Below are 27,054 nucleotides of genomic sequence, written 5' to 3' on the forward strand. Positions count from 1 at the left end.
CTCCCCCTGCAAGTCAGATTTTGGGCATCCCTTGCAACAAAAATGTCATCTTGTTTAAGGGGATGCAGACCCCGCCACTTTCCTCATTAGAGTCCTGCAAATGCAGCAGCTGATTGATAATTATAAAACCACTCCCACACACATTCACTTTGCACATGGACACTGAGAAACAAGCAGCTATTTCTTCAGAATTACAAAAGGTAGAAATACCTGATACAAAGTTTGTTACAATCCTTACAATGTACAGTGATCACCCAGAGGGGGAGAGGGTATTTCTTAACAAATGTAAGTTACTTTTTAAATATCAATTTCAAAATGTCAAAAATGTCCATATGGTTACGTTCTTCTTAGGAATCTGCAACAAAAATAAGACCAGTACAATGTCTCTAAATGTATCACTTTATTTTATTTACATTTATAATCAGACATTTGACTGTATTTAGTATCAGTATGATACGGGTTCATATGCAACAATCACAAAAGAATCAGCTTACAAAACAAAGCATATTACTTCCGTCACCAACTGTGTGAATGAACAAACTGAAATGCTTAATACAAAAGACCACTCAGATTGTCCATATCCTGACATGCCGGTGATGAACGTGGGACGTGGAAGTCAAGCTTCATGTATTATGACGGACAGCTAGGACATTAACCTTGGACTTTCACGGATATATTTGCTCTTACTTTACAACGACATTTCCATACAAAGTGTACTTAATAGATTTCCAGTTAATGATGTTCCCCAAAGACTTTGACTTTCCTTCATAGACCTCTTTGATGGCTTGGGGAAGTAAAACATAACTCCACAGTTGGACATCTGAAATTTCACCCACAAGACTTTGTTTGGCATCAAAACCGGATCCAAATTTGTCTTGATCTTGGCCCAGGATCACCCTTCCACCTGGAAGAACCTGATGACCTTTCCGGTAAGTTTTACTTGCAGAGCGCTTGCCATCAAACCAAAAGGCCGTCAAGCCTGATGAAGACTCCCAAGTCACGCAGATATGTGTCCCAAAGGTGCTGAGGCTGGGTAAAGAGAATTTTGCTGCAAGTTCACTGCTGCCAAGATACAGGGAAAGCTGACCGTCTACTTCTCTCCAAACGTTTAACTCATCTCGGTCATTGTAATAGGAGAATAAGATGATCTCCCGACGGCCGGACAACTCAGTGGAGACACGGAGACAAAGGGTGAATTCAGTTAAGTCTATTGGTACTCTTGGGTGTAAGATTGTGTAATCTTGAACACCTTCTTCCAGAAATACCAATGATTTTCTACTAAGACCTAAAAAAAAAATATACAAATTATAAAACAGCTCAACAAAATGTGGTGCCTATGGTGAACATGGAATACAAAGATTTAATACTTAGATGTAGAGCACACCAAGGAGGACCTGGTTGACCGCTAAAGGAATGCACCTAGGAGCACACCAAAAAGGCCTAGGCAGTCATCAAGAAGGTATGACTTTGTGCCTTGTTTTAAAGGAAACCTATACTGGGAGAAATGCAAAGAAGGTCATCACAGATCTCCTGAAAATTCAAGTTGTCTATCTGGCTTTGGTACTGTGACATCACCAATGTCAGAGGGAGGAGTCAGAAATGCAATGCTGTCTCAGTGAAAAATTGAACTGCTCAGCAGGTGGGCTCTGCTCCCTGTATGCATCTCCTTGTTTCATTTTCAATCATAACAGGAGAATACCTTTAACCCCTTCGCACCGACCGTGAACATATATGGGGCCTCCCAGAAGTGGGCTTTTTTCCGTGGGGCCGCATATATGCCTATCTCCCTTTGTGCTGGGAGCATTGTATCTTTTTCTTCTTGCAGGAGAGGAAATGTAAACAAACCAAAGCATGTAATAAAAAAAAATTAAATAAAAAAATAAAGAAAGGGTTAGTGTTAGGGTCAAGGTCTGGGTCAAAGGTCACAGTGTGCATTAGACCTGTGCACTGCCCAAAAACTTGTTTGTTTTGGCTTAATTCGTTTGTGTTTTTTTCTGTTTTTCGGTCATTCGTTATGATCGCAATTCGTAAATTAGTAAATTTGTAAATTCAAAAATTCGTAAATCAGTAAATTCAAAAATTCGAAAATTCGAAACTCCAAAAATAAGAAAGAAAATCCGAAAATTCGAAAGAGTAACTAAGTATTAAATTATAGGTATTGGAATTTCCTTTCAAATTTGGCTGTTAGTGAACGTAACCAATACGAATTTATCCGAAGTTACAAATGATCAAAAATAACGAATGTTGCATCTAAACAAATGGAACGGAACAAATTAATAATAAATAATAATAATACGTTTTTATTATTATTATTTATTATTATTAATTCGTTTAGATACGGCATTCCTTATTTCGGATAATTCGTAACTTCGGATAAATTCGTATTCATTACGTTCACTAACAGCCAAATTTTGAAAGGAAATTCCAATACCTATAATTTATTGATTAGTAACAGTTAAGTCATTATTAGTTAGTTATTATTTTACGTTTTCGAATTTTCGGGTTTTCAGATTTTCAAATTTCGAATTTAAAAGCTTACAAATTTAGGAGTTTTCGAATATTCAAATTTACAAATATTCAGAAAAAAAAGTTAAAAACGTGTTTTCTGTAAAGCGGATATTTTCAAATTTGTCGAAATTCCTTAAAAAACGAGTTCGGAACGAAACTAATTGTACATGTCTAGTCTGCATAACAACAACTAGCATACATAGCATACACATATGTGGTATCACTGCAATGGTCAGAAGGAGGAGAATTTATTTTGGGTTGTTCTTTGGTAGTAAATTATGATAATAGCAAGAAATATACAGCTAAATTAAAAAAAAAAGATTTTTCTTACTATTCTGGGCCAATTTCCTTTGATAATAAAAAAAATAAAAAATCAGAAGATATCCATAACCATTTACCACCAAAAGAAAGCCCAATTTGTCCTGAAAAGAACGCGGTATAATCCACAAGTAATTGTGATGATATGTACGGTTTTACGGACACATGTCAAAGTTACAAAATTGTGCAAAGGCATTTCGATTTGTTTTACCCTTAAAGGCGTAAAGGGGTTAAAATTTGAAATAATTTCACATTTATATTCACATACAGGGAACACAGGTGACAAGCAGTTGACTAAAATAAGTCCTGAATGCCGTGATTTACCTTCTCTTGTCACAACCTTCTCAATTATACCTGACGGGGGACTTTCTGAAAGCGAAAAAAAAAATAAATACAATAAGCATTTCTAAATATATAAACAAAATGGTTACACTTTTCTTAAAAATACTTCTACATAAATCGATTTTTTTTTTTCATCATAAAAATGTTCTGAAGAGAAATTAAGATTTTTTTAAAATTAGTAATTCAGCAATCAATTTACTTTTCAGGGAGTGCTCAAATGTTGTCCAATTGATTTCTCTTCTTTTGCCAATTATGTGACCCGAGACAAAGGCTACCCTGGTTAAAATATAATTAGAAAAGTCTAAAGCCCCGTACACACGATCGGACTTTCCGACAACAAAACCGTGGAATTTTGTTCGAAGGGTGTTGGCTCCAACTTGTCTTGCGTACACACGGTCACACAAATGTTGGCCAATAATTACTAACGTAGTGACGTACTAGGCGTACGTGATATCTCCATTATGAACGCTAGTTTTACAGGACCGAGCTCTTCCGGCTCATCCTCGATTCCGAGCATGCGTGTTTGTACTTTGGACTTTTGTCCGACGGACTTGTGTACACACGCTCGGGAAATCCGACAACACACATTTGTTGGCGGAAAATTTGAGAGCATGCTAGCCAGTTGGTGGAAAGTCCAACAAATGTCCGATGGAGCATACACACGGTCGGACTTACCGCCAACAAGCTCACATCCAACTTTTCCCCTCGGAAAATCCGATCGTGTGTACGTGGCATAAGGCTGTGTTAACACTGATCGGACACGAAAGTCGTACAACTTCCGATCCTGCCCTGTGACTTCATGTCCGACTTCCATGAAAAATTCAATGAAAGGGATCCGACTATACCAATACTTTTGAGTCTGGTATGAATCTTGAGGGAAGAACCCCACTCCAAAATAAAAAAAAATGGTGTGCACCCCCCTTCGGTCTGGTGTGGATTTTCAGGTGAAACTCCACAGCAGAAAAGAAACCGATTTGGGGTCCCCCCCAAAATCCATACAAGACCCTAATCCAAGTATGTAGCCTGGCAGGTTAGTAAAGGGGGGGAGGTGGCAAGCGAGTGCTTTTTTAAAATAATTACACTGTAATGTTGACCTCTTCATCACAAAGAGTACAATGTGTCTCCTTTTCACAATGTGGCCTAGTAAAAGTGCTTAAATACTGTGTATAGAGTCATTACAATATTTTTCTGGTTTATTTCTGTGAAATAATACACTCTAATATTGATTTCCTGATTTCAAGCTGCCTAATGTCTACCAGTAAATCTGCAGCCTAGTAAAAACTACATAGGAAGTAGAGACACTGATTCAATAAGATACATGGAGTACTGCTACTTTAACCACTGGCCCTCCGGAAGATATATCCCCCTTCCTGACCAGGCAATTTTTTTTTTTGCTATATGGCAATGCCTACGGCACGCCAAAGTTTAAAAAAAAAAACGGCGTGGGGTCCCCCCTCCAAAATCCATACCAGACCCTTATCTGAGCATGCAGGCAAGGGGGGGGCGAGCGAACGTCCCCTCCCCCCCTTCCTGAACTATACCAGGCCACATGTCCTCAACATGGAGAGGTGCTTTGGGGCGGGGGTCTCCCTCACTCCAATGCCCCTTGTCCCCAGGTTGATCATCATTAACCACTTCAGCCCCAGGAGGATTTACCCCTTAATGATGAGGCCATTTTTTGTGATACGGCACTGCGTCACTTTAACTGACAATTGCGCGGCCGTGCGACGTTGTACCCCAACAGAATTTATGTCCTTTTTTCCCCCCAAATAGAGCTTTCTTTTGGTGGTAATTGATCACCTCTGCATTTTTTTTTTGCTTTAAACAAAATAAGTCCGGCGTTGGAAAAAAAAATATATATATATTTTTTACTTTCTGCTATAAAACAGATCCAATAAAAAAATTGAAAAAAATCGAATTTATTCATAAATTTCAATATGTATTCTACTACAAATATTTGATAAAAAAATCCCAATAAACGTATATTGATTGGTATAGCGTCTACAAATGATGGGATATTTTTATTTATTTTTTACTAGTAATGGCGGTGACGAGCGACTCATAGCGGGGCTGTGATAATGCGGCGGACATTCTGACACTAACTGACACTTTTTTGGGGACCGGTAAAACTAATACAGTGGTCAGTGCTAAAAAAATGCACTGTCACTGTACTAATGACACTGACTGGGAAGGGGTTAACATCAGGGGCATTCAAAGGGTTAAATGTGTGCCCAGCCAGTGTTTTACTATACTGTGTGAGGTACTCTTACTAGGGGAAGAGATGGAATTTATTCCCTGCTTTGCAGAGACACAAACTCCATCCCTCCCCCCGCCCCGTCGGAACAGAGATCCGCCTTGTTTGCATAGGCAGATCGCAGTTCTGTCTCTTTGCTCAATGATCAGCGGGTATTGACAGACATTGACTATCCGGCACCTGCCAATCGGCTTCGGCTGTGTGTAATGACAGTGGAGGCAAGCCGCTGGCGGCGCACATCCGCGCCCCTACCTGGAAGTGTCGGATCATGCATATATCTACGTGAGCCGGTGTACAGCCGCTGCCCTGTAGCAGTAAAACTTCTATAGGGTGGTTGGCAAGCGGTTAATACCATTATTTATTGTATAATGTGAGAACTCACACCAAAAGGTAGAGTTTTAAGGACTCAGCCACTCACTTTCTTCTTCCTTTTAAGGGCTCTCCTTGCCCAATTTTATTAAAACAAGTTCAGAAAAAACACCAAAACATGAGTTTCGCTCGCAGAGGTGTTCAGCATTTGTCTTCCAACCAAAACAAACATTCAGCCCTTCTGCATTGCACTTACAGCACTGCCGCTTTGGCCGTACACTCCAGGCCCTTGTCTGTTTTCTATAGACTGTTTGCTTACCAACGTTTGGACCTACACTTAGCAGCCCCTTGGCTGCTCTGACTCCCACCTCTCTCTTAAGTGGCGCTCTCCTGACTCCTGGGCCAGACCTCCTGTCTGCCAGGGTGGAGCCCAGAACTATGGTCAGATCACTACTAAAAGACCCGCACACACCTGTGCAATCAGTGTGCTGGCTGCTCACAAAACCAGGATTGGAGAGTCCATCACACCCGGGTCACTTTGAAATCTCCAGGCTCCAGGTCCCAAAATGGAGGTTACCGAAACACTGAGGAAACAGAAAAGCCAGTTTTCTCTCTATTACACAAGCTCCCTGGAGCCCCTCAACCTGCCTGGTTGAGAATTCTGGGTCATTACCTCTTTCTAGACCCTGGCAGGGCAACACTCTGCCACAATAGGAAGAATAATTCTGTCTAGAAAAGAATGCTAATACAAGTCAGAACGTTAATGCCGTAAGAAGCTGTAGACATCTTACCTTTGGAGGGTAGACCAAACACTTGGACTTCACAGAGTGAAAGCTTCTCTTCCCGGTCTGGTATGATTACTGTCACATATTTCCCCTTCATTCCTTTACAGTTGAACATGGCGGTCTCCCCAGGGCCCAACGAATAGATGATTGCACACCTGTCCAAATGTAAAGAATCAAATTCTCAGGACATTTAATTATTGAGTCTGCTTTTTTTTTAGAACAATTGCAGCCAAATGTGGGCTTCGAGACCTGTTAGTTTATTATACGGCTAAATATTTGTGCACCCCAACCATCATATGTACAGTATATGACCTTGTTGGACATCCTATTCTAATACTATGGGAATTAACAGAGAGTTGGCCCCCCTTTGTGGTAATACCCCCCCCCACTGTGTTCTGGGAAGTCATTCTAGAAGATTTAGGAGTGTGTCTGTGGACATTTGTGAGGTTGGGTTCTGATGTTGGATGAAAAGATCTGTCTCACAAATCGGCCTTCAAAATCATCCCAGAAGTTTTTGAGTTAATTGAGGTCATGGCTCAGTGCAGGCCCAAAAGATGTAAAAAATAGCTTTTGTTTATTAACATAGCAGTTTGGAAAGCATTTTGATTATTTATTTCATACCAACCTGGGATTGTTCCCCCATTCTCTGGAGTCTCCTATCCTGATCTCAGCCTCGTTGATCCGCTCCCAACAACAATCCTCCCTGTTGGTTACAGCCACAGAGAAGACCGCATGGACTTCCTTCAGATCTACTGTCCACCAAGGACGTAATTCCCATATAGTTTGGCTGCACTGAATCTTGGAATAGTCGCTAGAAAGAGAGCCATCAATTGAGTTCCTAGAATCCCCAAAATTGTTGTAGAGGCTGGACTGGGATGATGCTCCTTTTAAGGCCACATTAGGTGCTGAAAAGGTAAAAAAAAATATTATAGTTATTAGGGCTGTTGAAATTAATCGTCGAATCGATGCATCGGGATTTGGCCGTCCACGATGCGGCATCGATTCTATAGCTTTAAATAATCGATTATTGAGGATGACGTCATCCTCGCGCCGTGCCGCCGCACCATGACCTGCCTCTGAGTGAAGCCGAAAGCAGCCGAAGCTTTTGCGCCGTTTTCTCCCGCCTCCCGCTGACGTCATCCTCCTGTGTCGCGGCTTAGAAAGAGGAGACACAGACAGCAGAGCAACACGTGTCCGACCTCCTCCAGCCTCCTCCGTGTCCCGGACTACCAGTCCCCCCAGAGCTTTCCTCCCAGTGGGCTCCCGCTAGCACTGTGTGCACTGCAGTGAGTGAACAACACAGCAGGCTGTCACAGGGGGAGAGGGAGAAGGTCCATCAGTGCCGTCACCCGACTCAGGGCACGGACGGAGAGACCCGAGCTAGGCTGCACTTGGTTGTCCTCAGACTCCAGTCCTCACCAGGGTGAGTGTCCTGTCAGTGTGTCCACTGAGTGCCCTCACTCCGAGTCCATCCACTCCCAGTCCTCACAGGCAGCAGCAGGAGAGGAGACCCGCTCCAGACCAGCAGCAGCAGTGAGTGACAGGCAGCCAGTCATCTCGTCAATGCCAGCCACTCTACCACTGCAGTGCTCAGCTCAGTACCACTACCACCACCACCATCATCTTAATCAGGTAGGTGACTGACTGTGTGTGTGTCACATCATCATGTTAGTGTCACCATATCACACAGACACACACACACAGTATGAATGAAGAAGTGACACTCAGTAAACTTGTCATTCTGTCCTGTCCTCAGACTCCAATCCTCATCCTCACTCACAGGCAGGCAGCAGCAGGAGAGGAGGAGAGACCTGCTCCACCAGCAGTGCCACTGCCCAGCTCAGCTGTAACACGTCACCGACTCGTCATCATCATCATCACAGGTAGGTAACTCACTGTCTGTGTCACACACAATAGTAGTAGTAGTAGTAGTACTAGACAAATAGTAGAGGACGGTGTTACACTTAAACTAAGATAATATATTATAAATAAAATATCATATATAATCTGTATCTCTGATGCATTATGGATGGAGTGGACTGTGTCTGTCATTGTAAAATGCAAATGCCAAATGTATTATTGTAAATAATAAATATTAATAATGATGATGGTGCTTGCCATGCCATTCTGAATCTGTATTCCTATTCCTAAACATTGACCCCTTTGCGCCGAGTGGACGCATTTGCGGCCTCGGCTTAGGGGGGTTATACCAGGATGATGCCCGCAGCTGCACTGCTGCAGGCATCATCCCGGTACCGTTTATTACAGCGGGCACCGGGGTTGTTATCCCGGAGGAGCGGACTGGACATCCCCTGCCTTCCGCCGCTCTAGCCTCTCTAAAGACATAAGAAAAAAAAAAATAATTATAAAAGCGGCCCGTAGCAAAGAAAACGCATATGGAAGTTGGCTCGGCAAGTCGCACCTGACCCGCATAGTGTTCAAATCTCATGTGAGGTATCACCGGGATCGTCAGAGCAAGAGCAATAATTATAATTCTAGCACTAGACCTCCTCTGTAACTCTAACCTGTGGTATCCGTTATTTTTTTTGGTCACCTTTGGAGATTTTTAGGTACCGTAGTTTTGTCACCATTCTACGTGTGCGCAATTTTAAAGCATGACATGTTTGGTATTTATTTACTCGGCGTAACACATCATATTTCATATTATACCAAAAAATTTAGGCTAACTAACTTTGCTGTTTCGGTTTTTTAAAGTTCATGAAAGTATTTTTTTTTTTTTTCCCCAAAAAGTTGCATTTAAAAGACCGCTGCACAATAAATTAAATACAATGAGACATAAAATATTGCAACAATCAATATATATAATGTATGTTTGGGGGTTTTCTAAGTAATGTTCTATCAAAAAAATATGGATTTTAACTTGTAAAAAACACCAAATGTCAATAGGCTCAGTCATGAAAGGGTTAAAGTGAGTTTAAGTGACCATGCCATTGCCATTTAATTAATTACGGTTTAGGTCAGTCTATTCTCTAATCTATTGAATGTCCAATGTTTGTCTTAGTGATTGATCACAACTTCATTGATACCTTTGTATGATTTATGGTTTTGCTCATCACTGCCCCACACGTGCTGCTGCGGTGAGTGCAGTGCATGTGTGGGGCAGTGATGAGCAAAACCATAATAATATCATACACAAACAAGATAACTATGAAGTTGTGATGTGAATCAATCACTAAGACATTGACAATGACAATGAATACATAAAAATATAAACAATGAAATGGCATATGTTGTCATTTGGGGGGGGGGGGGGCGGGAGGATGTTGTTGGCGCGACAGGGACCTGGAACAGGGACATATGATGTTGTTTGTAGCTGTTTGTGACGTGTTCAATGCCAGTGTTCCACGAAGATTGGAGAAGGAGAGATAGAGAGATCACGTGACCGTCTGTCGCTGAGTGACCAATGACCCCAGTGCAGTTGATGACCCACGGTGGCTAGCAGTAGCACAGATCACAGATAAGATGAGGGCACATTTTTAACACATAGCAACTAAGTGCGACTGCGAGTAGCTAGCGACGGCGTGTGGGGTAGAATAAGGATTTTGTGACAACTATTTGTTTAACATATCATACATACAATCATACTACACTTACACTAGTAGAGGAAACTTGTTACTTTTGTTTTCTGGTGATCTCGTGGCAGGCTTTAGGTTTAAACACTTAATTTTTTTTTTTCTTCTTTTTTTAATACTGACAGAGTTTGTAGACGACAACATTGTCATCATCACCCCTGTCACAATTACATGGCATGCTACACTAGTAAAAATGGCAGAAGGAGACCAAAAAGAACGAGAGATAAAAAAATGCACCTAGCTTTTTAAAAGCAAACATCTGGGCACATTTTGGCTTTCATGAACATGAACAAAGTGGGAAGCACGAATTGGACAAGTCATACGCTGTGTGTAAAGCCTGTCACACAAAAATTAAATATCTAGGGAATACTACTAATATGAGAAACCACGCTAGCCGTTTCCACTCAGAGATGCTAACACCTGCCACCACCACCACCAGTGCCGCCAAGTCAATAGACCCAGCTCAGCCAAGAATTGATGCAATACTCTCAACTTTGCCGCCCAACTCTGAAAAGGGGAAGAGAATAACAAAAGCTGTGGCAGCTTTCATAGCTAAGGACCTGCGCCCTTACTCTGTTTATCATAATAAATTTTGTCATTTTCATACTCTTGTTATTTTTCTGTGATCACCATGGACACTTCATTTAAAGTCCCACGGGCGAATTTTTGTATGTTTGCGCAATATAGGGATGGAGGTGTCTCATGTTAGGGAGCAGCTCTCAGACTTTTCCGTTTTCTTACTCTGTTGTGGAGAACACTGGGTTTCGCTACCTGTTGAAGACGATAGAGCCGCGTTACAAGATCCCATCACAGTCACTTTACAGAAAACGCTATAACTGCACTCTACCACAAAACCAAAGCTCAGATAATTGCGTCAATGAGCCAAGCAAGTCGAGTCGCAATAACGTGTGATTCATGGACTTCAGTCACGACGGAGTCTTATGTTACAATAACAGCACATTACGTTAGTAAGGAGTGGCAGATCTTGTCGCATGTGCTGCAAACGAGAGCCATTTATGAGTCTCACACAGGTGCTCATCTGGCAGAGCTACTGTCTCATGTGGAAGAATGGTAACTGTCCGATAAATCTGTAGTGCTTGTGACCGACAACGAGTCAAACATGATAGTTGCAGCTCAAGTTGGGAAATTCCCCCATGTGACATGCTTCGCCCGTACACTGAACCTTGCATCCCAGCGAGCGCTGAAAGTGGCCACACTCTCCAGGCTTCTTGGCAGAGTGCGACGGATATCCACATTCTTTCACCGCAGCACTAGAGCAAGCCACTGTCTAAAAGAGAAACAGAAATGTCTTGGCCTGAAGAATCATAAGCTGATAACTGATGTGCCAACAAGATGGAACAGCGCATATGACATGGTCGAGAGGTCCTTTTCCCTTTTCCCCCATCCCCTTTCCCTCCCCTACCAAATACCAATGCCATACCTCTCTCTTCCCCCCTCACCCCCCTTCTACAACCATCCCCCTCCGCAGTCCCTACCATTCCCCTTCATCTCTACATCCCACTTTCTTTTTTTTTCCCTCCCGAGTCCCTTCTATCTATTGCCTATGTCATTGTCAACAAGACCTTATAACGCCAGTTATGCCACTCTAGTCTAGCGTCAACTCAACGCAGTCACAGTCACACTGTTTTTGACTGACTGGTGGCAGCAAGCCTGCAGGTGGCCTTGGCACTGGCAATTGCAAACAATCAATGATCATCACAGTGAACTGAACCTGGAGTATATGTATGTCATATAAATATTATATTTGTTATAACTTTTCTAGCACTGAGGAGATGGAGAATGGTTTTCTATTGTTGTGTCCAACTGTCCATTTAGAATTTTTATACTAGTGTTGTCATGTCGTGTGACTGTGGCGTGTTCAATGTCACAGTGTGTCTGTCATGCTCTGTGACTGCCTGTCTGTTTCTAGGGGTTTAACCTTCAACAAAATCAATTCTGTATTTAATTCCAGACAACTGACGCCCGCCAAGCCACCAGAGGAAGGCAAATCCTTGAAAGAATAAATTGAATCTTAAAACTTGGAGTAAATCTTTATTGGATCACACAAATATAACATCACAAAAGAAAAATCACACACCGACCGGCGACCTGATGAGTGGCTGACTGTGCCACTTGCCTGCGTTGTTCACACAGTGGCCTGTCCTTTCTCATGATTCACAACTGACGTGACGTCACGTGTGTGTTTTTTGTTGGTATTGTGTGTGCATATTTCTGATCCCATAACGGCTAAACCCAAGGTTTTAAGCTTCAATTGATAATTTATTCTGTCAAGGATTTTTGGGCTTCCTCTAATGGTGACTTGGCTTGGCTTCAGTTACAGGTGTATCGTGGTAGAGTGCAGGTAACGTTTTCTGTAAAGTGACTGAGTGACGACTTGAGTGACAACAAGCTTTGCTAGCACTGGGGGGAGATGGAGAATAGTTTATTTTTGAAGATTGTGTCGGACACAATCTTCAAAAATGTGTCCATTGAATTTTCACACTTGATGTTATATTGTCAAATGTCATGTTTGGGGGGGGGGGGGTCAACTTAACCCTCAGCCAAATAAAATTCTAAAATTGTATTTAATTCCAGACAACTGACGCCCGCCAAGCCACCAGAGGAAGGCAAATCTTTGAAAGAATAAATTAAATCTTAAAAACTTGAAGTAAATCTTTATTGGATCACACAAATACACACACACAAACAAAAACACACACGTCACACACACCTGACCTCATGTCTGACTGTGACTGTGCCATTGCCCGGCGCCTGACCTATGGCCTGCCCTTTACCATTATGATTCAGTGATGTGTGTGTGTGTGTGTGTGTGTTTTTTTTGGTATTGTGGTGTGTAACTGTATATTTGTGATCCCATAAAGATTTGTCCAAGGTTTTTAGATTTAGTTGACAATTTATTCTGTCAAGGATTTTCAGACTTCCTCTAATGGTGGCTTGGCTTGGCTTCAGTTACAGGTGTATTGTGGTAGAGTGCAGGTAACGTTTTCTGTAAAGTGACTGGGTGACACAACTCCGAGAGCTTATAACGCCGATCTAGCCATCCATCTGTGTTGACTCACTGGCGCTGGTGGTGGTGGTGGTGGTGGTGGTATTGGCAAACAATCATCACTGTGAACCAGGAAGTTCTGCAACACACTGTGTGACTGTGCTACAGGTTCACTGTGATGTTTGCCAGTCAATAACTGGAAGTGCTCTGTTTTATATAGATGTAGGTGTTACTGTTTACAAGTTATATTTCATAAAAGAAAATATTAAAATGTAAACTACTGCACCAGGCCAGCACTGTATGTATGTATTATACACAACAGTTTGATGTCACAGTACTCTTTTAAATAAATACTGTTGTTTAAATAGCAGATACAAATAAATATATTTAATATTTCTTCAATTTCTGACTGCTTGAATTAATTTTTTGAGGAAAAGTTGAAAACCATGGGCACTTGGGTATTAATCGTGATGCATCGCAGAATCGAATCGAATCGTGGATGGGATAATCGTAATCGAATCGAATCGTGAGGTGAGTGAAGATGCGCAGCCCTAATAGTTATAAATGAAGTTATAAATGTTCTTGGCGGGACCTTAACCCCCAATGGTATGTCTATGGGTCTCAAATTTATACTCTCTTCTAAGATAAAGAAAAGTGACTTGTTCTGCTGAAGGGTGGCACTGAGTAGAAGCTTCTGCCCTTTACATGTGGTCCATATGGTATACAGAAGATATCCATTAGCACTTGTTACCTTTATTGTATTTAAAATAAGTAGAATTTAGTCCTAATGTGGCCAACAGTGGAGATAAGGCTTGGTTTGAAATAAATAGGCAACGATATTGCTCAACATAACGCCAAGTAAGAGATATTATGACCACAGAAAGTGACTAGAGCCTCAGTTCCCCTTAGAATTCAGAAAGTGTTAAGACTCCTGAAGTCTGAAACCAGCTGTTAATATTCTTTAAAGCAGAGGTCTCTAAACTTTTTAAACAAAGGGCCAGTTTACTGACCTTCAGGCTCTGGGAGGGTCAGTGGCCCACTATGTCAAGTTGGAGCAGAAAAAGCCTCAGGCTTGGTGGTCAGTGGGAGAAAAAAGCTACGTAGCAGCTGTGGTCAGTAGAAGGAGGAATAGTGCCCCTTCATTGGTATTAGTGGGAGGAATAGTGCCTCATCATTGGTGTCAGTAGGAGGAATAGTGCCCAATCATTGGTATCAGTGGGAGGAATAGTGTCCCATCATTGGTGTCAGTGGGAGGAATAGTGCCCCATCATTGGCATCAGTGGAAGAAATAATGCCCCATCATTGGTGTCGGTGGAAGGAATAGTGCCCCATCATTGGTGTCCGTGGAAGGAATAGTGCCCCGTCATTGGTGTCGGTGGAAAGAATAGGGACCCACTGTTGTCAATAAGAGGAATTTTTCCCCACTGTTGGTGTCGGTGGAAAGAATGGTGTGTTATCATTGGTGTCAGTAGGAGGAAATAATACCTTGAATTAATGAGAGGAATAGTGCCCCAGGGGCTGCATAAAGGTAAGCAAAGGGCTTCATTCTGCCCTTGGGCCACAGTTTGGAGACCACTGATGTAAAGGAATGTTACCTCCATTCGGAACTTCTGGTAGGTTTGCATCCATACTGATTACTTTTCCTGGAAAACAAAAGTGATGGGAAATAAGTTTCATATATAATGTAGTTCTAGTCTTCACTGCCATAAAAGTAGAACACTTTAATTTGGTAAAAGCTACATGCCGTGAGAACTGAAAAAATAGCTTCAGTGTAATATATATATTATTGTTTTTGTATTGCATGCTAATTTCTATTTTTCTCTACATTGGTGTTTCAATTTTGTGAAAGGTGTACCTATGTAATAATAAAAAAAAAAAAAAAAAAAAGAAGGGGGCATGTCCCTCGAAACACGTCAGCATGTATATTGACATTCTTTTGAACCAGAAGAATTTCAGTTCCTTGGTTTATGTACAACTCTGTTACTACTTTTACCTTTGTGAGTATGTACTCATTTTATCCTTCTGTAGCACTACCCCCCCATAGGAGTTGCAGGTGTCAAGGTTCCCCACTGCTATACAGCCAGTCACACAAAGCGTTTCCTTCTTGCATACAGACACAGAAAGCAATCCTGTAGCTTGTTTTTATTGTTTTTATTAAGGAGATAATAACTTGGATGGGCTTGGTGATTATAGGATCCCTAACTTGAAAGCCGACAAACAAAACCAGGGACAACTTCCTCCCTATATACAGCTTCCACTTCTTCCTCCCACACAAATTTGATCCTTTGCACAGCTCCGCCGGGTTCCCTCCTTTGGAACTAACAGTCTCTTTGGTTAGTTCAGCAACAGCCCATTACAGGCAGGAACTCTCAGTCCCTTGGCAAAGTAGCACATTTGGAGCGAACTGCTTCCTTCAACACCATCTGCTTTCCTGTAGACCCTGATCCCAGCTCTACTTCCTGCAGAAATGCTAGCCCACCTGGCTGCCACTACACCAGCCCACATGGCTGCTTCTTCTTCCCAGTCTACCCGACTGACACACACTGGAGACTTCCCAGGGCAAGGTTGGATGAAGACTTAAGCACACTGTGGTCTTCAAGAGAGACTTGCTACAGCTGGCAGTCTCTTCCCTTGTCTGTCCCTGCACCGTGCTGATCTGCTCACTCTGTCTCTGTTTGCTCTCTTCGCTGCCTCTCCGGAATGCTTTTCTCCAACTGCCTCCTGTGGTAGGATCCTTCCAGGCCAGCCTCCTGAGCTCTAGCCCAAGGTAAAACCCCTCCCCTGCAGGGGTCCCTCAAGGGCCACCGGCAGACTCCCTCAGCACTGCCTCTCCATCTTCCACCTGACTCCCTGGCTGGCATGGCTCATTTGTATTTAAGGGCTCCTTAGTACCCTGCCAGGCTCATTTCCTGGAAATTGGCTGAGGGCCCCTAAATATGCAAGTAAACTCTCCTGGCTTCCACCCACTAACTTCTAGAATATTCTCCAACATTCTAGAACCAGGGGGAGGCACCAGAGAGCTGCCAGGATGAGTCATCTAATAACCCTGACCTAGATTCCAAGAGTTAGGTTTATCCCTGGGCCAGAGTAAATTTGCCTGTACTATCAGTATCAGCACACTAGAGGGTGCTACAATACAATAAAACAATGTTGATAATGCACTAGGTGCTCTCTTTGTTTTATTTTGTTTGTACATTGTAAATGCCAAATGAATGAGAAATGGCTTCAGCTAGCTCCTCAACACATAGAAGAACCCCCTCAACACATTTTATCCATGTGGGGCCAATGTGACCTCTACGATTGAGCCAAACATGAGCAAAATGCATTGGGGGAGGTTCATCTATGGGGGAGAACCTAGCTGAGGTAATTTCTCATTTATTTTACATTCACAATGTGCTGAGTCGGTGTGCGGTCGGTCGCCATTTTTCTGTAGCTTTAGTAGTTTGACCGACAAATACCAAATCTTACCATTAGATGTTTCAGGCAATCCAAAGACCTGAACTTCACACAGGATGAGATGTTCGGTCCGCCCCGGGATTGTCACCGTCACATAACGGCCAACCATTCCTTTACAGGAGAAGAAGACTGACTCTCCGGATTCCATTGAAGTAATCACCCCACACCTGATGAACACCAGGGCAAAAAATAAAGTAACACAATTTATACAAAAAATATTTCTTAATGCTACACAAACCATTAATGTCATTAAAATAGAAACATAGAAACATGACTAAGTGGTCCATCCAGTCTTTGTACATTTTTTTCTTGCTTTTTGTTTTGGGTTGTATAGATCAGCCTTTTTGATCCTTTTTAACATGGAAGAATCCTTGAAATACATTTCTGGTTCCAGGGAAATCCTTCTAATAAATAATATATCTATGGTTCACAATACATTGGAGTATTGGTCACTGGGAAAAATCCTTCTTACACTTTTGGCTATTGGGGAGAACTCCATCTTTATTTATAACGATTGTTGTCAGTGGTTACCTATCTGAGAGGCAGAAATTGCTATCTGCTCAAGAAATAAAAAGTAAGACATTTCTAATTCTTTTGTCTTTTGAAAAACTGTTGCTTTCAAAGTAAACCTGACCTTGGATTTAACACTCCTCCATTTTCTTCAGAGCTCCCAATACGAATTTCTGCTCCAATAATTCTGTCTTTGCAACATTCCAGCACCCGATTGGTGATGACTACAGAGAAGATCTGGTAGGGTGACTCCAGGTCCACCATCCACCAAGGCGACAGCTCTCTTTGGGTAATTGAACATTGCCCCATGATGTGATTATTGGCCAGGGAACCGTCATTGGCATTACCAGCTTCTCCAGAAGAAGAAAATGTGCTGGACTGGGAGGCCGTGCCATTCAGGGCTACATTTCGAACTGGAGAAACAAAGTTGAGATATTGATTTGTAAAAGTTAACATGAATAACCAAAACTTTCGACAAAGATCATACAAGAACCAAAGACACAAATGTATCATCTGCAAACAGTAACTGGGATAAAACATTTAGTCTATTTGAAGGTTTCCAATATTTATTTTCAAGGATCATACATTATTATATTTAGCCTGCTAATGACTCAAAGTATTTCACTTGCATATCAAAAAAGCTTCAAAATCTATGTCAATACTCCTCTGACATCTCCCAGAGTCTGCGATCACAACACCCCCCCCCCCCCCTCCCGGCATTGTTTGAGAAACGTAAAATTGTTAACAGTTGAGGGAAGACTTTTATACATAGTATACAGATCTGGATATTGGATAGGAGAGGGATTTTAAAGGTGCTACATCAATTAGCCAGTAGAGTTGGGTGAACATTTTGGGCCGAGCAAAAGTTCAACCTGACTAATTTTCTTGTTCAGCAAACACCCAAATTTGCAGGGCGCTGCACAGTGCATTCTAAGCCCTGATTGGGCAAAGCTTTGCCCAATCACGGCACAGTGAATAGCTTGTTGTTAAGGAGTGGGGCTGGGAAGCGACCCGTTGCTTCCTTAACCACTTGCCGCCCGCCCTATTACCAAATGACGGCGGCAAAGTGGTTTGATATTCCTGACTGGACGTCATATGACGTGATCAGAATATCGAGCCGCTACGCGCCCCCGGGGGCGCGCATCGCGGTGATCGTTGTTGCGGGTGTCGGTCTGACACCCCGCAACACTGATCTAGGTAAAGAGTCTCTGACGAGTGTCCAATCACGGCTGATCACGATGTAAATAGGAAGAGCCTGTGATCGGCTTTTCCTCACTCGCGTCTGACAGACGCGAGTAGAGGAGAGCCGATCGGCTGCTCTCCTGACAGGGGGGTCTGTGCTGATTGTTTATCAGCACAGCCCCCCTCGGATCCCACCCAGGACCACCAGGGAAGCTGCCCAGGACCACCAGGGAAGCCATCCACACTGGACCACCAGGTATGCCCCTAGACCCCCAGGGAAATACCACTATGTGCCCAGGCAGCTGCCAATCAGTGCCCACTCCAATGCCTACCACTGCCAGTGCCACCAGGGATGCCTATCAGTGCCTCATATCAGTGCCACGTATCAGTGCCCATCAGTGCCCAGCAGTGCTGCCCATCAGTGCTGCCTATCAGTGCCCATCAGTGCCCAGCAGTGCCGCCTATCAGTGCCCAGCAGTGCCCAGCAGTGCCGCCTTTCAGTGCCCATCAGTGTCACCTATCAGTGCCATCAGTGCCAACCAGTACCACCCAGTGCCACCCATGAGTGCCCATCAGTGCCGCCTATCAATGCCCATCAGTGCTGCATATCAGTGCCACCCATCAGTGCCGCCTACCAGTGCCCATCAGTGCTGCATATCAGTGCCCATCGTCAGTGCCCGCTCATTGGTGCCACCTCATCGGTGCCACGTATCAGTGCCTGTCAGTGCCGCCTTATCAGTGCCCATCAGTGAAAGAGAAAACTTACTTATTTACAAATTTTTTTAACAGAAACAAAAACAAAACTTTTATTTTTTTCAAAATTTTCGGTCTTTTTTTATTTGTTTAGCAAAAAATAAAAACTGCAGAGGTGATCAAATAACACCAAAAGAAAGCTCTATTTGTGGGAACAAAATGATAAAAATTTAGTTTGGGTACAGTGTAGCATGTCCGCTGAATTGTCATTCAAACTGCGACAGCACTGAAAGCTGGGCAGGAAGGTGTCTAAGTGCCCTGTATCGAAGTGGTTAACAATGGATGAGTCATCAGCTGTCAATGGGCTTCCCCGCTGACAGCTGAATGAAAAAAACAAAACATTGCCGGCAATTGAAAAAGGTGAAAAAAAAACACGCCACAATTGAAAAAAAAACACATGGCTTGGGGTGCCCAACAAAATCCATACCAGACCCTTATCTAAGCACACAGCCTGGCAGGCCAGTAAAAGGAGGGGGGGACGAGCGAGTGCCCCCTTCCCCCTCCTGAACCATACCAGGCCACATGCCCTCAACATGGGGGGGGTGTAAGAGTCCAGGGCTTACTACGCATGCACCAATGGCGCGTTGCCGCAAGAGGAAAACCATGCCAATTGAGCATGAGCCAAAGACGCCTTAGTGCGCTAACCCGCAACTGCGCAGAAGACTTGATGGAAAAAGGCAGGAAAATGCCCAGGACGCACACAGGAAGTGACTTCAACCTGATGGAAAAAGGCGGGAAAACGCCCAGGAGGCACACAGGAAGTGACCTCAAGCTTCCCTACATAAGCCCAGCCCAGACACTGCCAAATTGCTGGATTATCTTTGGTCCCGCCTTGTTCCTGTGCTAGAGTGCGATCTGTCTGAACTTGTTGTGACCTGGAAACCTATTTGACTACTCTTGATTGCTGCTTGCCATTGACCTCAAATTTGTACGTTGACTATTCTATTTCTTTGCCCCTTTTGTACTCAGCTGCCAGATTGGAACCGACCCCAGCTTGGATCTTGACCACTCTTCTGATTAACCCTTTGATAGTTTGTTGCCCAACTGGACTTGACCTCAGCTCGGATCTCTGAATAAGGCTTGCATGGTGCTCCGCACCCCTGGCATCCGTGCCACTCGGTGTCCTCCAAGTCTCTGTCTCCATCTCAGAGGCTTCAAGGACCCGAGGTGCAAGGGAGGCCTCCCCACTACTTCGGTCTCACAATAGATACATGGCCCTCATGACAGGGGTTGCTTTGGGGCCGGGGGTCTCTGCCCCCTCACCCAAATGCACCTTGTCCCCATGTTGATCATCATTAAAATCACTGCTCCTTTAAAAATCATTGTTTTTGATGAAAAATTTTGTATTGCTACATGTCCCCCAGGGAAGTACTTGTGCCTCCATACCCTTTTTATGGCCAAACACTTGCATATAAGCCTTCAAAATGGGGACTTTTGATTTTTCATGTTTGGGTCCCATAGACTTTAATGGAGTTTGCGGCTCGGGGCCAAACTTTCTCTCTGTTCGGGAGCTCTGGTGCAAACTAAACAGGAGGTGTTCGGCCCATCTCTTTTAGCCAGACATATCAGTGAAAATTCAGTAAAATTTATTACAAATCCATAATGAGTTTTACAAAACTATTTGATAACATCCTCTATAATTATTATGATGGCATTAACAAGGTCATCTATGCATTCTCTTCTACATGTTTCGCCACATGGCCTCTTCAAGCAGTATGCATACAGGATATTACCTTCCTGAAAAAGCCATGCGTCAAAACATGTAGAAGAGAATGCATAGAATACCTTTTTTTACCACTTAGCGCAAATCGCCATCATTGCACGTTGGTACTTTGACACTAAATACCGTTGTTATGGCAGCAGATAGTTGCTATAACCTCGGTATTTTCAACAGCAGCGAGTGGCTGGCTTTCTGATAAAAGTGGTCTCTGCGGCGGACTCGCCACAAGATAACTTTTATCGGGGGCGGGTGAGGGGCCCTCCCGCCACATTACGGTCATCTCCACCACTTACCGGAGCCATCGGTAGCGGCGGAGACAATCGTGTCCTTCCCCTTGACAGGCCTGGAGCCGACTGAGGAAAAGATGGCCCCCGCTCAGCTCCATAACATTAAATGGAAGGAAGTGACGTCAAACGTTACTTCTGCCCAATGGTCTTAAAGGGAACTTTTTTTTTTTAATTACATTTCATTTTTTTTTTTTTATTGCATTTTAGTGTAAATGTTAGATGTGAGGACTTTTTGACCCCAGATCTCACATTTAAGAGGTCCTGTCATGCTTTTTTTCTATTACAAGGGATGTTTACATTCCTTTTAATAGGAAAAAAGTGATCCAAAAATTTAAAAGGACAGTGCAAAAATAAAAAGTAAAATAAATAAGAAAAAAAATAAAAATACTTTTAAAGTGCCCCCCGTCCCGCCGAGGTCGTGCGCAGAACCGAACGCATACGTAAGTCATGCCCGCATATGAAAACGATGTTCAAATCACACATGTGACGTATCGCCGTGATCATTAGAGCGAGAGCAATAATTCTAGTACTAGACCTTCTCTGAAACTCTAAACATGTAACCTGTAGAAATTTTTAAACGTCGTCTATGGAGATTTTTAAGGGTCAAAGTTTGTCGCCATTCCATGAGCGGTGCAGTTTTTTAGCGTAAAATGTTGGGTTACAATTTACTCAACGTAACATTATCTTTCACAATATAAAAAAAAAAATTGGGCTAACTTTACTGTTGTCTTATTTTTTAAGTCAAAAAATGTATTTTTTCCCAAAAAAATGCTCTTGTAAGACCGCTGCGCAAATACGGTGTGACATAAAGTATTGCAACAACCACAATTTTATTCTCTAGGGTGTCTGAAAAAATATATATAATGATTGGGGGTTCTAGCAGAAAAAACCCTGATTTTAACTTGTAAACAAGTGTCAAAAAGAGGCTCGGTCCTTAAGTGGTTAATGCCATCATAATAATTACAGAGGATGTTATCAAATACAGTTTTGTGAAAATCAATATGGATTTTGATATGGATTTGTTATAAATGTTATTGAATTTTTAACGGTTAAGTCTGGCTAATTGATGTAGCACCTTTAAAATTTGTCTCCTATCCAATATCTACTTTTGTATCACTTTAGAGGATGTGGTGCTGTTAAAAATCTTTTTCCTTTCATCCGCATAAATCTTGAACATTTTATACATAGTATACATAGTAGCCAACATTTTTTTTTTATCTAGAAGATACCCCACCTCGTGCTCATGTTCATGTGCCAGCACACAGATGGATGATGACAAGTAACTAGCATGCACTAACATGTTGGTGCATCCATGTGCACCAGTGCGCATGTCCATGCACGACCAGTCCTGGGAATGGTGCCAAGCTGCCTTGATGTGTGCCAATAGCTGGATGTTCTTCAGCTACCCGTGACCCGTGTTTCTGTGTTTTTGCTGTTGTTATCTGACCTCTCATTGCTGACCCGGCCTACTCTGAGCTTGTTTTGTGGATTCTAGACTTTGACCCTGGCTTGCCCCTGACCACACTCTGCTGTCTTCTGGGTAACAACCTTGGCCTGCTACCTGACTATGCTTCCCCTTCTCTTCGTGTATGACTCTGGCTTGGCTACTAACATCCTTGCTGCTCATCTGTGCTGACCCTGGCTCGCCATCTGACCATGTTCTTGATCCCATTGAGTACCTTCGTCTACCTCTGACTGTGTGTCCTCACAGTCTCTCTACCAAGCTTCCAAGGTCCAGTTCCCAAGTGCCTTCCTGTGGGTCGCCATCCTTGGTCCTCCTCTGGTGCGCCTGCACTGCTGCTGACTGCAGTCCTGAAACAACCGCTACCTGCTACCTGGTTCACGGCATCCATGATTCTTTGTGTCCTGTGTCCCTGATCCCGTATTCAGGGGTACTCGGACCAAAGCCACAAGGGGAAGCCTTCTTGTCACTTCGGCCTCCAGCCCAAGTACGTGACACCATGACTCCCAGCAAAAAAAACCTTTTCGTTTTCCTCTTATATAAATCTTTTTAATCTTTTTTAAATAAATAATAATTCATTTTAATAATTAGTATTAGGAAGGCATCTTTATCTGCTCATATAGAGTTGGAGATATTTCTGTCTCTAAAGCCAATAAATGGAGAGCCCTGGCTAACACATACAGTAAGCTAGAGTCTAAGACACAATCCCTACTTTACATACACATTTCTTCTCTTCGCTCTTCAACTTGCTCAGCAAACACTTGAACTTCACAAAAATTCAAATTTTCTTTTTTTTTGGGTATAACAATAGTGACAAAACGTCCTTCCATCCCATTACAGTCATAGATGAAGGTCTGTCCATTGGGGATGGAGACAATTTTAGCACACCTGGAAAAGAAAAGAACATTGTACCGTGCATCATGAGGGATTAGCATCAGTAGTAAGGGGTACAGAAAAAAAATAATGCCAATACAATACATGTACTACAATAACGGACTTTCTGATCACAAACACTTATGAGAGCATCTCAGAATGGGGAAAGAAATTGTAATTTTTTTCATTCTTAAGCACAGATTTCTGCTTTACAAACACAATGTTGTCTAGTCCCAGATGAATGGACTTCTACATGGCACCAGAAATGTGTAAGCCACTAATTTTCTTTTTGGATCCATTCATTAATTGAAGAATTTAGTTTTGGATATATTCGTTAATTGATCCGATTCATTTTTGGAATTTGCTTTGTATCTTCGGCATGCCTTTAGTTTAGTTCGGAATAGTTGGTTGTTAAGGAGCAGGCAGCCACCGGGTCCTTAACAACCATGACTTATCTGCAGCTGTGGCGGCTGGTGCTGGAGGATATTTGGCGGGGGGGGGTGGCTGCGGGTGGGCCCTCCAGGTCCGCTCTTACCTTACGGGCGGAGCCCTCAATTGGTCACGGTTTGCCTGGTCCCCTGGTGCCATTGCTTCTTTGTTGCCTTGGTCTTCTTTCCGGGCTCTAAGTCTTTGGCCTTCTGTCCTGATTGGCCGGGGCAGGAAGCAGGAAGCCGAGTGTTGATTCGCTGGTATCGCAGGGTGGGAGGGTTTGGGGCGCAGACCACAGAGGACATCATGAAACAGGCCAATTGGGGCCTCAGGCTCTGGTCACGTGCTTGTGAGGGGGTGATGGACCTGGTAGAGACCTGTTGGTCCAGCACCCCACACAGTGCATGGCCACAGACATGTTGTTTGATTCTGCAGGCTAGGGAGGCGATTGTGACGGCTGAGGGAGGGGGGGGGTTGGCACCCCTGCGCTCCTTGTGGACCGGCTGCCACTGATCTGCATGTAGCGCTGGTAGATTTTCAATCTACCACTGATAGGCAAATCTTGTGGGCAGGGGCAGACTGACCATTGAGCCACTCAGGCACTGCCAGAGGGCCCTGGGCCACTAGGGGGCCCCATCAGGGTTGCCAGCCTCAGTAAAACCAGGGACAATATGTAAAAATCTGTGTTTTTTTTACATCTGTCTCTGAAATGTCCCTTATCGACATCCTTTTGGTCTAAAAATCCTGAGATTATAGCTGCCCCACCTCTCCAATACCTTCTCAGCCAATAGAAACATGTCTGTGTATACTGTGTGTACATGTATGTGTATACTGTGTGATTGTATACTGTGTGTGTGTATACTGTGTGGCCCCATAATCTCTGATTGCCTGGGGGGCCCATAATCTCCTATTGCCCGGGAGCCCCATGAGTTGTCAGTCCGCACCTGCTTGTGGGTTACTTGTTAGAGGAAGTTAGATTTGCCTCTGTTCCAGCTTGACTGAGTTGCGGGTAGTTCCACACTGTGCCGGTGGGTGTCGTTGTCACCATCGGCTGGTGTTGGGAAGGCAACGTGTTGAAGCGTATGAGTGCTCCTCTGTCCCGGAGACAACTCCCTGGAGGTGGTCCTCCGAGTTGCATTCTGGGAGAGGGTATTTATGGGACAGACGCCATGTTTAGGGGTTCGTTTTCAGCCACCTGCTGGCCCTCCTGGCTGACAGGCATGCGTTAAGAGTACCACCTCGTGGTCCTCCGTTCCGGAGGCCCACGTCGCTGCGGCGTGTGGGTGGGCCCAGAAGCCTGTCTGGGGCCTACCACAGCAGCAGAGGAATGGTCCTGAGCTGTCTACCCTGAGTGAAGAAGCTGGACAACTGAGGAGATCCCAGGGGAGGATCATGCAGAGTGCTGGTCTGGAGAGGGGCCTGGTGACTCGGTTGGAGGACGTATCCTGAAGTAGTCTTACTGCATAGTACTGCCGGGTTGGCTTAAAGGTTCAAGTACTGTGTCTGACATTCATCTCAAACCAATACATCCTGTGGCAGAGGATCGTACGGGTTTTGTTCCAAACAAGTCTGTGGCAGAGACTTTTGTTCGTGCTACATACTGGCTGCTAGGCAAGTGAGAGAGGCCTATCCAGGCGGGCAAAGATTGAATCCCACAAGGGGAGTGCATTCAATTACAAGTGTTCAATTCCAAAGAATGTTCTAAAGAATACTAGGGAAAGGGATTTGAGCTTCCCTGCACCTTTCCTTCTGCCTCTTTCCTGCTACTTCCTTTATTACTTGTTCATTAAAGCATTGGAAAATATACTCAAGTGTTTGGTGTCTACATCGTCCAGAGGTAAACTCAACAGGACCCTAGACCCGGTTCCGGTGAAACAGAGGTATCGAGAGTGAAGGTAACAGCCCGCTTTAAACCAGCAGCTAGACCGAGAGTTATTGCTACAGGCAGTTAGTGTGATTTCCCCGCTGAAAGCAGAATGTAAACAAACAAGTGTCAGCATTAAAAAATAAAGAAAAAAAAACTGCGTGGAGGTCCCCCCTCCATCAATACCAGGCCCTTTGCGTCAGGCATAGATTTTAGGAGGACATAAATGAAAGACTCATGTAGCTAGGTGTGTAATTGCCATCATCCCTTGATTATAAGAAATTGTTAGACCTTTAAATTAGGATTTTTAAGGCAATCTAAAGAAAAAATTGATTTTTAATTTATTAAAAAAGTTTATTTAACAATATCAATCGATTAAAGACTTATAGAAAATATTCAACATATATACAAATACCACAATAATTAAAAACATTGCATGATATAGTATGGATTGATGGTCCTGAAGTGGTATTTCCCAACTACTAGCTGTTCTGCCATCGGTATGTAATGCAGATGGTAATAGGTAGAGGGGATATCCGAAATAATTAAGCATGCGCAAAATCTTCTTCAGGGATTTATACCACTTCTGAAATATAAAATATTTTTTTATTTTAGAATCCATACATATGAATTCATGAACGCTTACATTCTATATATCATTGGTAGAGGGCGGCATTCCTTCAACCAAAACATAAATTATCTGCATATCTCGCCCTTCACATTGTACAGGACCGCCGGATACTATCCAAAAGGTATGGCACCAAAGAAAAGGAATTAGAGGTATTCAGACTGCAAAAATAAAACAAAAAAGAGGTGATAAATCCACTGGATGATATACATATCAACCCAGTTGAATACTTGATCCATGCAGATAGCCTTTATCCAGATGGAAAACAAGCAGCCCAAAATATTTGCACATGAAATGGGAAAAAATACTTTCTGAAAAGAACCTCCCAAAACATGCTGTCCAAGTGCAGAACAATCCTCATAGACGTCTGACCTCCTGCCGCCTACAGAGAGCGCGGCTCCGCTGACATTCATCCACCAGAACTGTGTGGAAGAAAGGAATGGCGCCAGCTGCCATCCCCGGCGTCTCCCTATATTGCGCATGCGCGCCGTACTGACGCCACGTGTGACGCACCGTACTGGCGTCATGCGTTGCCACGTCATATCCGGTCTGTTTTACCTGAATTGAAACCATCCAGAAAGGGTCTGAAGCTCTCAGCCTCATTGAGACCTGGAGGGGTTGTGGCATTAAGATCCTATCTGCATGGATCAAGTATTCAACTGGGTTGATATGTATATCACCCAGTGGATTCAACGCCTCTTTTTTTTGTTTTATTTTTGCAGTCTGAATACCTCTAATTCCTTGGGTGTCATACCTTTTGAATAGTATCCAGCG

The 27,054-nt window shown here is 43.3% G+C and overlaps 1 protein-coding gene across 1 annotated transcript in view; it reads right to left on the bottom strand.

Moving 5' to 3' along the window:
- Positions 1-381: 381 nt before the first annotated feature.
- LOC141102649 (uncharacterized) overlaps positions 382-27,054 on the bottom strand; it is a 97,656-nt gene continuing 70,983 nt past the window's right edge. The window contains exons 25-32 of the mRNA XM_073591556.1: positions 23,208-23,374; positions 17,207-17,495; positions 16,585-16,739; positions 14,712-14,759; positions 7,142-7,421; positions 6,523-6,671; positions 3,151-3,195; positions 382-1,285 (exon numbers count right to left, since the gene is read on the bottom strand). Coding sequence (XP_073447657.1) covers positions 684-1,285; positions 3,151-3,195; positions 6,523-6,671; positions 7,142-7,421; positions 14,712-14,759; positions 16,585-16,739; positions 17,207-17,495; positions 23,208-23,374 — 1,735 coding nt within the window. The 3' untranslated portion in view covers positions 382-683. The remainder of the gene's footprint in view (positions 1,286-3,150; positions 3,196-6,522; positions 6,672-7,141; positions 7,422-14,711; positions 14,760-16,584; positions 16,740-17,206; positions 17,496-23,207; positions 23,375-27,054) is intronic.

This window comes from Aquarana catesbeiana, linkage group LG07 (assembly GCF_042186555.1).
Source record: "Aquarana catesbeiana isolate 2022-GZ linkage group LG07, ASM4218655v1, whole genome shotgun sequence".
In the NCBI taxonomy this organism is placed as follows: Eukaryota; Metazoa; Chordata; class Amphibia; order Anura; family Ranidae; genus Aquarana; species Aquarana catesbeiana.